Source organism: Convolutriloba macropyga, chromosome 4, assembly GCF_964194025.1.
Source record: "Convolutriloba macropyga chromosome 4, txConMacr16.3, whole genome shotgun sequence".
NCBI classification, from domain to species: Eukaryota; Metazoa; Xenacoelomorpha; order Acoela; family Convolutidae; genus Convolutriloba; species Convolutriloba macropyga.
Genome location: NC_134471.1, coordinates 47160467 through 47172543, shown reverse-complemented (window position 1 = coordinate 47172543; position 12077 = coordinate 47160467). Strand labels below are relative to the sequence as shown.

At 34.5% G+C, this 12077-nt stretch overlaps 2 protein-coding genes across 2 annotated transcripts in view; one reads left to right on the top strand and one right to left on the bottom strand.

Moving 5' to 3' along the window:
- Positions 1-366, bottom strand: part of LOC142338457 (uncharacterized) — a 63275-nt gene extending 62909 nt beyond the window's left edge. Inside the window, exon 1 of the mRNA XM_075388223.1 lies at positions 55-366. Coding sequence (XP_075244338.1) covers positions 55-314 — 260 coding nt within the window. The 5' untranslated portion in view covers positions 315-366. The remainder of the gene's footprint in view (positions 1-54) is intronic.
- The window catches only part of LOC142337710 (uncharacterized), a 249159-nt gene that overhangs the window by 94964 nt on the left and 142118 nt on the right, over positions 1-12077 (top strand). The gene's annotated exons all lie outside the window — the stretch shown is intronic.

The window sequence follows — 12077 nt, the reverse complement described above, 5'->3', positions numbered from 1 at the left end:
AGTTGAATATGCACCATAAATCAAATCAGTTAATTTCAAAAACATTATACTAACCGATTGAAGGCATCTAAATTAACCTCCACTTCTTGCTGTATATCCAGAAGTCTCTTTGCAACTTCTTCTGCTTTCTCTTTTTCCACATTTTTTGTAATCACTTCTGAAGTTTCTTCAGCAGTTTTCAGATCGGCCATGACAGCTTCTTTAAGATGCTTAATATCAAAAGCTGTGTTTTTGTCTGCGATGGCTTTCTTCAACCTAAAAACCCGATCCTCAATTCTTGCTGTCACAAAATCAAACTGCTGATCTGAAGTCATTTTGCAGCTTCAAGTACTCCAAGGCAAAATGCAAAGAAATAGGTTGGTTTGATCTGTCAGGTTGTTACACTAACACTGTTATCAGATGATTTAAATTCCAGGGTTGTTTCTTCTCAGTTAGAAGAGATTTGTCAATTTAAACAAAGAAGTTAATATTTGCAATAAGTGTCTCGTAAACTCGAGTTTTTGCGTTTTTGCGTTTATGCTGTAGAAATCTCATGAAAGCTCAAGTAATCCACTTATAAACATCAAACACACATCAAATGAATTTCGCTGGTATATTAGAAGTCACAAGATAGTTTAGTTTTTCATGAGTTGTTGATGATAATAATAAAACGTTTACGGAACCTCAAATCACAGGTAATTTAACGTTATATTTACATTAATATCAAATGCGCTCCGAAAGAGCACCATTAGCCCCTCTGGATCGTTTTCAGGTGCCTTAGTTAAAGATTAACATTTCCTTAAACGGCGATATATTTCAGGCAACGCAAAGTACCCAATGAATCGCAATAAAAATTAATTACCAATTATCAGGAACTTTTTTCATAAATTTTTGCTTCCAATGATCAAATTATATAACGACCCAGGTTGAGGTCCCAGACGAAAAGTCGATATGTCCAGACCGTCCCAGACGGAAAGTCGATATGTCCAGACCGTCCCAGACGGAAAGTGCCTATATCCAGACTTTCGTGCGTTCACCAGACTATTCGTGCGTTCATGTCCAGATTTTCGTGCGTTCATCAGACCTTTCGTACGTTTATGTCCAGACTTTCGTGCGCTTTTTCCTTGTTTCCAGACCAAGTATATTTGAACGCACGACACCCCCGTGGTGCGTTCATCTGGGTCTGGACATATCGACTTTCCGTCTGGGACCTCAACCTTGGGAGGTTCGATAACGCTATAGGTAATTATATTAGTGCGGCAAAATCGTGAGACTGAAATGGACATCAAATACATCATGCAGAACTGAAAATTTTGAAGAAAATTAAGAAATAATTGAATCTTTCAAAGTTATACAAAATTATAAGGTAATAACTGGCACTATTGTATGTTCATTTTGTCCTCATTTGATCGTCAATGGCCCCTATTTCAAAGAGACAATGGAAAAGGACAACAAAAAACTACGTATATCGATCATTATCAGAAAACAAACAAGATTTTATGAAAGCAGAGAGTGTCATACCAATGATAATACCAACATAAAATCTTTAGAGAGGTTGAAGTTTGCTTCACCGGAAAGAATATGGAACCTGTCATTAACGACAGTAAGTTACAAGATGAATAAAATAGGATGAAAAAGGGCATCGTTCAAAAAATGCGCTAATATGTTTGAAAACAACTTATTTCAAAGACATTAAAAGTATTCGCTATCAACTTGTTTAGATCAATTTATATTCCCAGAAAAAATGTCGCAGCCTTGAAAACCAATAGCTTTTAACTTAACAAGTAAATTTGTTCCATTGCTTGTTCTTCCAGTGCATATGGGACCTAAACGTGATGAGATAATATGTTAAAGCAACAAAAAACAAACAATCTCAAAAACGGTAGAAATCCCAAAAAAGAACAAAAATGTTTGAAGAGAACTTGTAGTATCACAGCCATAAAACTACAGCTTGAAACCTAAAGCAGCTTTAAAAAATAGAAGATGCAAACCATCTGTGATTAAGGGGACTACTCTACAGGTTGATGTTAATAAGGTACACTACGACAGTGTTCACAAAGTTAAAAATTATTTTATATAAATAAATATATTCGAAATCATAGGAGCCACTTCGGATGACCTGAAAAGTTTTATAGTTTCTATTATAAAACTTGAGGGGCCTAATTAATTTTTCGTTAGAAATTATAAGTTGCGAGACTGCAAACCGATCAACAAATGCGGGCAAAGGAGATTAAACAAAGTTTTACAAAACAATTTTGACGAATCTATAAACACTATCAACTTATAGCGGAAAGCATGATATATGAAAATTTTACTTGATTTTCATGTGAGCGTAATTTTTCATTTATTGAATCTTGACTTGGATTCGTTTTGGTTTGATATCGACATAAAAAAGTGAAAACAGAGCAGAAGCATTTTAAAATACGGCATCTCAATAAAATTCAAAACCAATTTTGAGTGTAGTAATCCCTGTTGTGACCGGAATTAGCTAATGTTGCTAGAGCTGACCATCTATTAACACTCTTTATCGTAATTGTCAGCAAAATATACTGTTTTGCATGAAATCGTAAAATTATACGAAAAAAAAGTAATGCAGTTTGGTTAATTACTGATTTAAATTAGTGAAAAACCGTTGACTTTATTAAATTCCAGAACATACTCATACGAAAAGAAGCATAACTAGCTCCTCGCAATAATAACATCACAAAATACTCCCAAAGCCTTTATATACACACACAAAGAGAGAGAGAGAGAGAGAGAGAGAGAGAGAGAGCGAGAGGGATAAAGAGAGAGAGATTACAAAAGTGAATATAAACTCAGTTAGAGGCCAGAAAAAACCCATTGTACGAATTTTTTTAAAAATTCGAAAAATCTTCATATGTACAACAATCCTAAATTGTCTTCAAAATTATTTAGGTCAACTTTGTTGTTTAATTGCTAAGAATGATTAAAAACTTTTTCAAGTAGAAAATCAAGTGTCTTTTTCGTTTTTGTTCTCACTAATTTGTACGGTTTTTTTTCTTGCTGTTATCAATAAATGAGTTTTTTAATTCAATTGTTCATGTTAATTGAGAGTATAAAATAAATCAGTAAAAAAGCATTTTAATTGAGACACAGGCTTTCAATAGCCACATGTCTACAGACACCGTCAATGAACGCCTATCAATAGACAACTGTCAATATGCAACTGTCAGCAGACACCTGTAAATGAACACAAAAATTTTGAACCAATTTAATTGAATAGTTTCGTTTTCTATATCCGATTGATAATCACTCATTAATTGAACTAAAAATCAATTCAATTGCTTTTCTTAAAGCAATTAAAGAACGAAAAAGAAAAAATAATCCACTAAATTTTATGGTTTATCTGTCAAAAGACAAGTGTCAATGAAGCAGAAAAATTGAATAAAATCAATTAAAAAGAACTTGATATGTTGATTTCAATTGAAATCCACTAACTTATTGTAGTAGGCAAGGAAAAAGAGCAATCAACTTGTATTTGATTTTTTAAAAGAAAATCTTTCTATTGAGACGCAGTGATTATGAACGAAGAAAAAAGGTTGAAAAATTTCTTCACAAGAATCAGCCGATATGAATTGAAGATTGAACCTAATTGCAGGGTTTATTGATGACAGAACCGAATCAACTATAGAGCACAATTGAACTGAAAAATCGCACCATTGATCTCAAAATGATTTTCAATCAAAGTAGTTTTTTATATTTTTTTTTCAAAACTAATTCAAAACGAAAGATTTTAACGGATGTTTGATTGTAGTGAATACTCGAGAGACTGTGTTGTGACTGGTGGAGGCTTTAAAAGTGAGGGCAAGAATAATAATTAGTCATTTTCCTGTAATTGAATGATTTTGCATCACAATGATTTGCTTTTGGAGCATTGAGAGGTGAAAAGCTGACGACAGTTGACATTCACTGTTCCTTGATTTTATTTCCCTGTTTGCTGAACGAAATGGTTCCCGAAAGAAAAAATCAGTTTTCTCAAAACCTGCACAGTCTGTTACAAACTGCTTTGCGATATGCCAGCAGATCTGCTAGTGAATTTTTACACACTAAAGAAGACATGATGCAAGGGTTGCTTTTCCACGTTTTTCAAAGACAATTCTCTCACGAATCCCGTAAAGCAAAAACTAAAAAAAAAATTGGGAGGAAAAGTTCTCTCGGACACCTCAGCTGATTTAAATTTACTTAAATATTCGATTGCACGTCATTGCTAACGGGTTACTGATAGCCAGCTTTCATTAAACGCCGTCATTCAAGCAGCACCGCTAAATTTAAAACTCAACAATAACAACATGCAATTTTAAAAGTATGCACAAAGTGATTGGAATATTAATATCTCTAGTTATATAAATTAATGTTTCCAACCTACAGGCAACAAGAAGTCATTCAAATTAAAATTTTTTAAAACTAATTGACAACTGTCCTAATAAAAGTTACACTTGACATCAGAAACCTATTTTACAGTGCCAACAACGCCAAAACTTCAGCGTTAGTGTAAAAAACATGACAACTATTTCAAGTGTTAAATTCTGAAACTGCTCTCTATATGATTCCTAAAAATCAGTACACTAATCAATTAGTTTTGTTTTATTTGCATTACAGATTATTTTGTAACCCCCTTATGATCGTGAAGAAATTATAAAGAGAAGAAATTCTTGTCTGAATTTGCCTAATGTAGCCAAACTTCAGTGTGATGATGTCATTCCTAGATGTATTTTCCCAGGTGGTTATGATGCTGTATTTTTCCAGGCCTACATTTCAAAAAAAAACATTGTTGTAATTTTGTTTGAGTCCAAAAAGGTATATTATTAAGCTTTAAACCATTTTACTAACTCAAACAAAAATGCTTTAGAGTCACTTTTACATGCTCAAAAGCGCGCATTGAATTAGGCGCAATTGCGGATCTTAGTTAAACTAACTGCAGATTAGGTGCATTCAATGCGAAAAAAAAGTTACATTCAGTGCAAAAATTAGATATCTAAACTGCGCAATAAAGTATTAGTTGACTTTTCACTTATTTTCCATTTTAAAAGTCTCCCAATTTCGCTAAAACGGTACAATCACTTTTGTGAAAAACAGATACTAAGCTCAACTCCTATTGTTTCAAATTTTAGACATCTAGATTTTAAGCAATTTTTACAAAGGTGGACATTTTGGGTTATACAACTGCGGCCATATTGTCGATCGGCTACTGTTGACTGAGCAGAAAAAAGAGTTGAGCCTATATTGCCACCCCTAACTAAGGAGAGGTCGGAACAATAATTAGCAGTATTGATTGCGTGTAAATTTTTATCAACTGCCAATGAGCCGAATCACATCCAAGGTTGAGGTGCCATCCGGAAGTTCCCTCTGATCAGACCATCCCAGACCAAAGTAACCTCTGATCAGACTAAAATGCGCTCGAAACACAGTCTGCACTCGAAGTGCCCTCGAAGTTGTCTCTGATCAGACATTGGCAGACGGAAATTACCTCTGATCAGACCGAAATCACACCCCTGTCCAGACGATTGTGCAACCAAGGCCAAGGCCAAGCCCAGACCATCGTCCGGACTATTGTGCTCTTGAAATGACCTCTGCTCAGACTATCCCCAGACCAAAACTGCCACTTATCAGACTATTTTTGAAACATAGTCCATAACAACTCCACACCATTGTAGAAATGATTGTGCGCTTAAAATGACCTCTGATTAGACTATCCCCAGACCAAAAATTCCACTTATCAGACCAATTTCTATACTTCTCCGCTTACTATATTGTCATAAATATAGAAATTTTATTGTGTACTTGGAAAATTTTTTTATTTTACTCGGAAATATCGACGTATTCACTTAAAATATTTTCGAAAATAAAAAAAATTATCACATCAAGGAGATTTTTATTTCCTTCATCCCAAAATCAATTGCTCAAAAGCCCGTCTGACCAGACTGTAGTGCGCTCCAAAGCCCTCTGATCAGACCATCCCCAGACTGAAATGACCTCTAATCATACTATTGTGCGCTCGGAAAGGGGCTTAGGATCAAACCATTACCATCCAGAACAGACCTCTCATCAGACCATCTCCCGACTGAAAGGACTTCTGATTATAATCTCGTGCGCTTGAAAAAGACCTATGATCAGACCGTTAACATCCGGAATGGACCACCGATCAGATCAACCCCAGACCGAAGTGACCTCTGATCATACTAATGTGCGCTCGAACCAAATCCCAGACCCTGTAATTTTGGTCTGGGAACACACCATGTGCGTTGGACTTGGTCTGATCAGGGGTCACTTTCGGATGGTACCTCAACTTGGGATGCACGCAAAAAAGCAGGTAGCAAATGAAAATACCTATGTTGGGAAGCTTGTGAAAAAAATACCGACAGAAAATGAAAAAATACTTAAATGAAAAAAAAATATATCATCGTTCGTTTTGTCGATATAACATTTAAACTATTCCCCACACCTCGTGTAATAAAAGGAAAATGATGACAGCTTTCTTACGCCTTTTTTCTCTCCGCAAAAAAAAACCTTGAGCACACAAACTGTACATTTTGACATGAGGCCATTATTAGATTAGGATATAATGCGAAAACGCTTAGAGAATTTCACTGCCATGAAGAGCTCTGAGTTTTCAAAAAATAACGGGTCTCCATAAAAATGATGTTTGATCTGCCAAACTGTTAATATCATTGATAACCGAAATGGAACAGAATCAAATATCGCCAGCTGGACAACCTTTTGTCAATGCACAACCTTTTGTCATCGATAAAATGAATTAATGAAAGCAGATTAGTTAACAAATTGGGTGCCAAAATTTCTCTAATAAAAAGCAGTTTAATTTAGATACAAAGTCGTGCCTTGAGATGAAACATGGTATTTTTGGACACTAACGGATATTTGACGTCATACCCAATGGATGGGACGGATGCGTGATAGATTCCATAGGGCAAAGCCTTAAAATATTTATATAGGTACATCGACTGCCCATATTGAGAAAAGTGAACAAAAAGGTCAGGGGCGCCACTATTGCTGGGAAAAATACTGATACAAATCATTAGATGATTTATTTTACCGATAGACTCAAAGGCATCTTTTTTGCAGAGTAATTTTTGGAGGCAAGAAAACAGGAGGTCGATTTTTTAAGCAATTGTTTTTTGTTTATAGGCCGTAGAATTAACAGCTAATTTAAAAACTGAGATTCTTTCATTTCGAAAATTCTTCCTGTCTATATTTTTTGGAAAATTAACTTTTGTGGAAATAAGCCAAAAACTTACTTAGTAATATTGCAACCATTGATAGTAGAATCCAGTTGATAGCGGATAGGGCTAAAGATGCTTTCAGGTGCTTCGAGTTGCTTTGAAATAGGGCTAAACTGAAACTCGATGCAACCGTTCTCGAAAAGACCTGCTATCCGTTTTCTTGACATTTTTTGAATTTCTGCTAGTTGATCGAATGATAATTTTTTGCAAATCTGCTAGTTGATCGAATGAATACTCGAATGAAAGTTTTCTAATTGCTAATTTTCACCAAAGATCGATCTTCGAGCATATTTAAATGAAAGGCCAGAATTACTCGGAATGAACCCCTTGCAACCATAAAAATTCCACATATAATTTCTTTTGATCCACCAACGAACCTTAGCACAGTTGTAAAGTTTCTAATATTTCGAAATAACTGTGGAATTCGTGAAAAGTACTTCTGTTGTCTCTTTAGTATAGGGGTTAGAAACCATATAATAGCCCATTTAATAGACATTTTCAAACCAACTTTACCTGAGCGATATGCATTGTCCCTAGTCGTAAAAATTACCCCAATTCGTTTTTGAGAGCCGTAAAAGACAACCCACAAATACAACTAGGAAGCCTTTGGGCAGCTCAGAAGGAAATAATTCAAAAAACTTTCACTATATTCTAAATATATTCAAAAAACTTTCAATATATTCTCAAGGGCGTGATAGCCGAGAGGTAAGCCACGCAAAAAAGTGGCTATAGTTACCAAAAAAAAGAGAAATTCTGCACATAAAAAGAGGAGTCTGAAATGTGGAGAATAAGCTGTGGCCTAATGCTGTTCCGCTGTGATTAAGCAGGCATCACAATTATTTATTAATTATCCATTTTTTCCCCTAAAATTACTATTTTCCGCCTCTTTTCAGATTTGATCTGCAAAATAGCTACTTTTTGCAATCCTTTCAGTTCCATTTCACTTCCGCGGAAAAAATTTCTATAATTATTTGTTATTAATTTTTGTTTACAACTTTTCAGATTGAAGGACCAAGAAATAACGGACTTTATGATGGTTAGCTTCTGTTCAAAGAAGTGATTTCCATCTGTTAGAAGAAAACTATATAAACAAAATTTAAGACTAAGACGAAACAGAAATTAAGAAAGAAATAAATTTGCTGTGCCAGTTTGCTGCTCAGTCAGGTAGAGTAAACATGTCCACTCAATGCATAAAAAACGATAAAAAACTTTAACCGAAAGAAAAACAGAAAAGAGGATCAATACTTTTAAAAAATCAGTCAGGGTTTCTTTTATTATTTTACCATAAACTCCAACACTCTATTGTAAAAAAATAAGCAATAATAGAACAGCTGAAAATTTCCATTTGAACCAGAAAAAAATTAACGGAAAGTCAAAAAGTAGCCAAATTTTTTAAAAGAACTTCAATTCAAAAAACTGGTTGAAAATCCATTTAATTACATCAGTTTTCTTTTTTCAAAAACTAATTATGTCATGCCAGAATCATAAACACGTCAGATTGTATTGGACAAACTCTCTACAAGTTGTATCAACTTCAGAAGTAATTTTAAACAATTTTAATTAAAAAGCCTCTAAAAGGGGCAAACATCAAAATCACATAAAAATTGAAATGATAATACTAATTTATGCTTCAAATGGTCAAAATAGCTCTCAAGAATGAAAATAATTGTCACCATTTGAGCAGAAAAACACTATCAGTCTCAATTATAGAGCTAGTTCTAAGAAGCAAATTCGAAGAGACCACTTTTAAAGGTTCTGCTGGCTTATCAACTACTTTCTCATACATTATTCTCGTTCTCCATAAATTGAACTACAAAAAATCACTTCACTCGTCATTCTTGAATTTTCTTCATTTGTAAAGATGAAGTAACTTTTTTTACATGCGGTACTGACTTTTGTATACTGCTACGAAAAACTCGACCTGTTGAAACATTTCTCGTATAAACTCGAAGCAAAGCCTGACATAAGTAGCAATTACTAACTACTTATGCAAAAAATTAACAACATCACTTTCATTTGCTTTTTAAAGCGGCAGAGAGTATAATACGAATTGTTCATCAGGATATAATCGAGGGAACAGGATGAAAAATTGAAACCTCCGAATTCCAAAAATATTATGTAAAATTTGTTACATTACAGCTATTGGCATTCATCTCCAAAAATTAATGGACCGTTTCTTTTCAGTCAGCGATACACAACACAACATATAGCACTCGAAACAAAAATTCATTAAGAACTAAAAATATATATCAGTTTAAACAGACAAATCCGATAACCTCATCATAGTAACGGTGCTCTTAAAAAACCTCAAATCAATCAAATAATATGAAAAAACTATCCCCAACGCATAAAAGCCAAAATTAGAGGAATAATTTTTCAAAGTCTGATATATGCCGGCAGAAAATGATTTAAATCGATTTTCCTTGACTTAAACAAGTTACAATTAAAACCAGTTAGAGCAACAGGTGTTCATATCTACTAAAACCTTAAGGCAACAAGGCTAATCAATAAATTTAGACTGCAAAACTTCCATCAAGGAGTGAAAAATCCACAAAAATGACTTTAAAAAAATTAAAAGAACAGACTCAAATTGCTCGTAAATCGTAAACATTAAATTTGTCCCAAAATGTTCGAATCGCAAAGTGGATTTACTTGTCCACATTTGTGCAACTATCCCATTGGATAAATTTCAAGCTGAAATTAAAATTATCTGAAAATGCAGCACATAAAACAAAAATTCCACCCTCTCACCTGGGGCAGAACTTGCTCGCTTACTTTATCGTACGGTAACTCACTCAATCGCTTGCTTACCTGCTCTCTCTCTCTCTCTCTCTCTCTCTCTTTCTCTCTCTCTCTTTCTCTCTTTCTCTCTTTCTCTCTCTCTCTCTCTCTCTCTCTCTCTCTCTCTCTCTCTCTCTCTCTCTCTCTCTCTCTCTCTCTCTCTCTCTCTCTCTCTCTCTCTCTCTCTCTTAGAAACCATTTCAATGTCTTCCTTTGACTTCAGATTAACGAACGCTCTTGTTTTTATGTGCATCCTTGATTTTGCTTTTTGTTTCAAGGACACTTAAATAATCAAAATATACCTAAAGTCATCGTAACTCTTATTGAAGTCTTATAAATTGATCATATCTAATTTGTTTTCGAAACCTGTAAAAGAGACACCCAGCCCAACTCCCCATACAACTCCAATCGTTTAGGTAGCTCTAAAGGAGTAAATGTAAATTCATTAAAGATGGATAGAAAAAAAGAACCGAAGGCAAGAAACGGAAGAAAACATTAGAAATGCATTGAATTTATAGCCAGATTAAGGTTCCACACGGAAAACGGCATATCCAGACCATCCCAGATGGAAAGTTTCTATGTCCAGGCAGCCCAAGATTCAAAATCCCTTTGTCCAGATTATCGTGCGTTCTCCAGAATGTCGTGCGACGATGTCCAGATTTTCATGGACTCACCAGACATTGTGTTTATGCTCAGACTCTTGAGCGTTCACAAAACCTTCGTGCGTTCACCAGATTCTTCGCGTTGCTCCACGGCAAACTGTCAAGTTTTGGTGTCAACAAGTTCGTGTTTGATTTCCAGACTTGCTGCGTGCACTAAAGTTTCGTGTTTTTATTGGAAATTTGTGCGTTAAAGTCCACTTATTCGTGCGTTCACCAAAATTTATTGCGTTTACCGGATTTTCGCTCTTTTATGTCTGAATCTAAAAAATTTCCGCTTACCTTCTGTTTAGGTATAATGGAGTTTTATCGGTTCAAGTAGTTGTTCTAATTGACATAAACTTAGCGTGTTTTTTGAGTCTGAAATTAAAAGAATTTTCAATGGAGCCTTTAAGAAAATAAGTTCTCCAGTCTAAATTTTGATATTTTGGTTTATTTACTTATAAAGAATTTTTCATCGGTTCATGGATTATTTCAAATCTAACCAAACTTGGTATGGAGCATATCAAATGTAAATGAAGTCTGACACTAAAAAACTTTTGGCGTAACTTGTCTAGAAACAAGTTGGTAATCCGTGCGTTAACGTTCAGACTTTTTTGTGTTGATGTTCATACTTTTGTGTGTTTGTGATCGGATTTTCGTGCGTTCATGTCAAGACTTTCGTGTGTTCATTTTTATATTTTAGTTCGTTCACATTCTGACATTTGTGCGTTTTTCAATATCTGCAGCTTATGTAGTTATGAACGCAGGACACCCTATTTCGATTATCTTCGGTATTGACATAATTGCTTACGCCTTAGACCTCTGTAAGGGTAGTAAACATGCATATTAGATTTACCTAAAAGGGGAAAAAATCTTCAAAGTTTTCACAGACGCTCTACATAATTGGTGCATTGGAGGTTATTTATGATGCTGGTATGACCGTTTTAACTCATAGCTAATCAATAGCTAACCAATTCTGTCTTTGCATATAGCTAACCATATCTAACAAATTCTTTGCACATAGCTAACCAATTCTATCTTCTACCTCCATTCGTCAAATTATTTCGGTTTCTAACTTTCCTACGGGAATTATGCACTGTTTTGATGAAAAATACGATGATTTAAACTGAAATTGAAGCTTTTCATGTCAAAAAATGTCAGCTTGTCTCTTAGAGAATGTTACGTTATAACAATTTCATTATAAGTTTTCAGATGTGATGTACCGAACTGCACGCCAATAAATGCTTAAACTTCGAAAAAAAACACACTTTAACTTGTTTATCGTTATTGTCTTTTCGCAATGGGCGCTTTCAATGAACAGAATGGAAAAATATAGCAACATTTACTGACAGAAAATAAACTTACACCACAAAGATAGACATGAATTGCCTCGGTCAAATCAAACAAATCGTGTAAC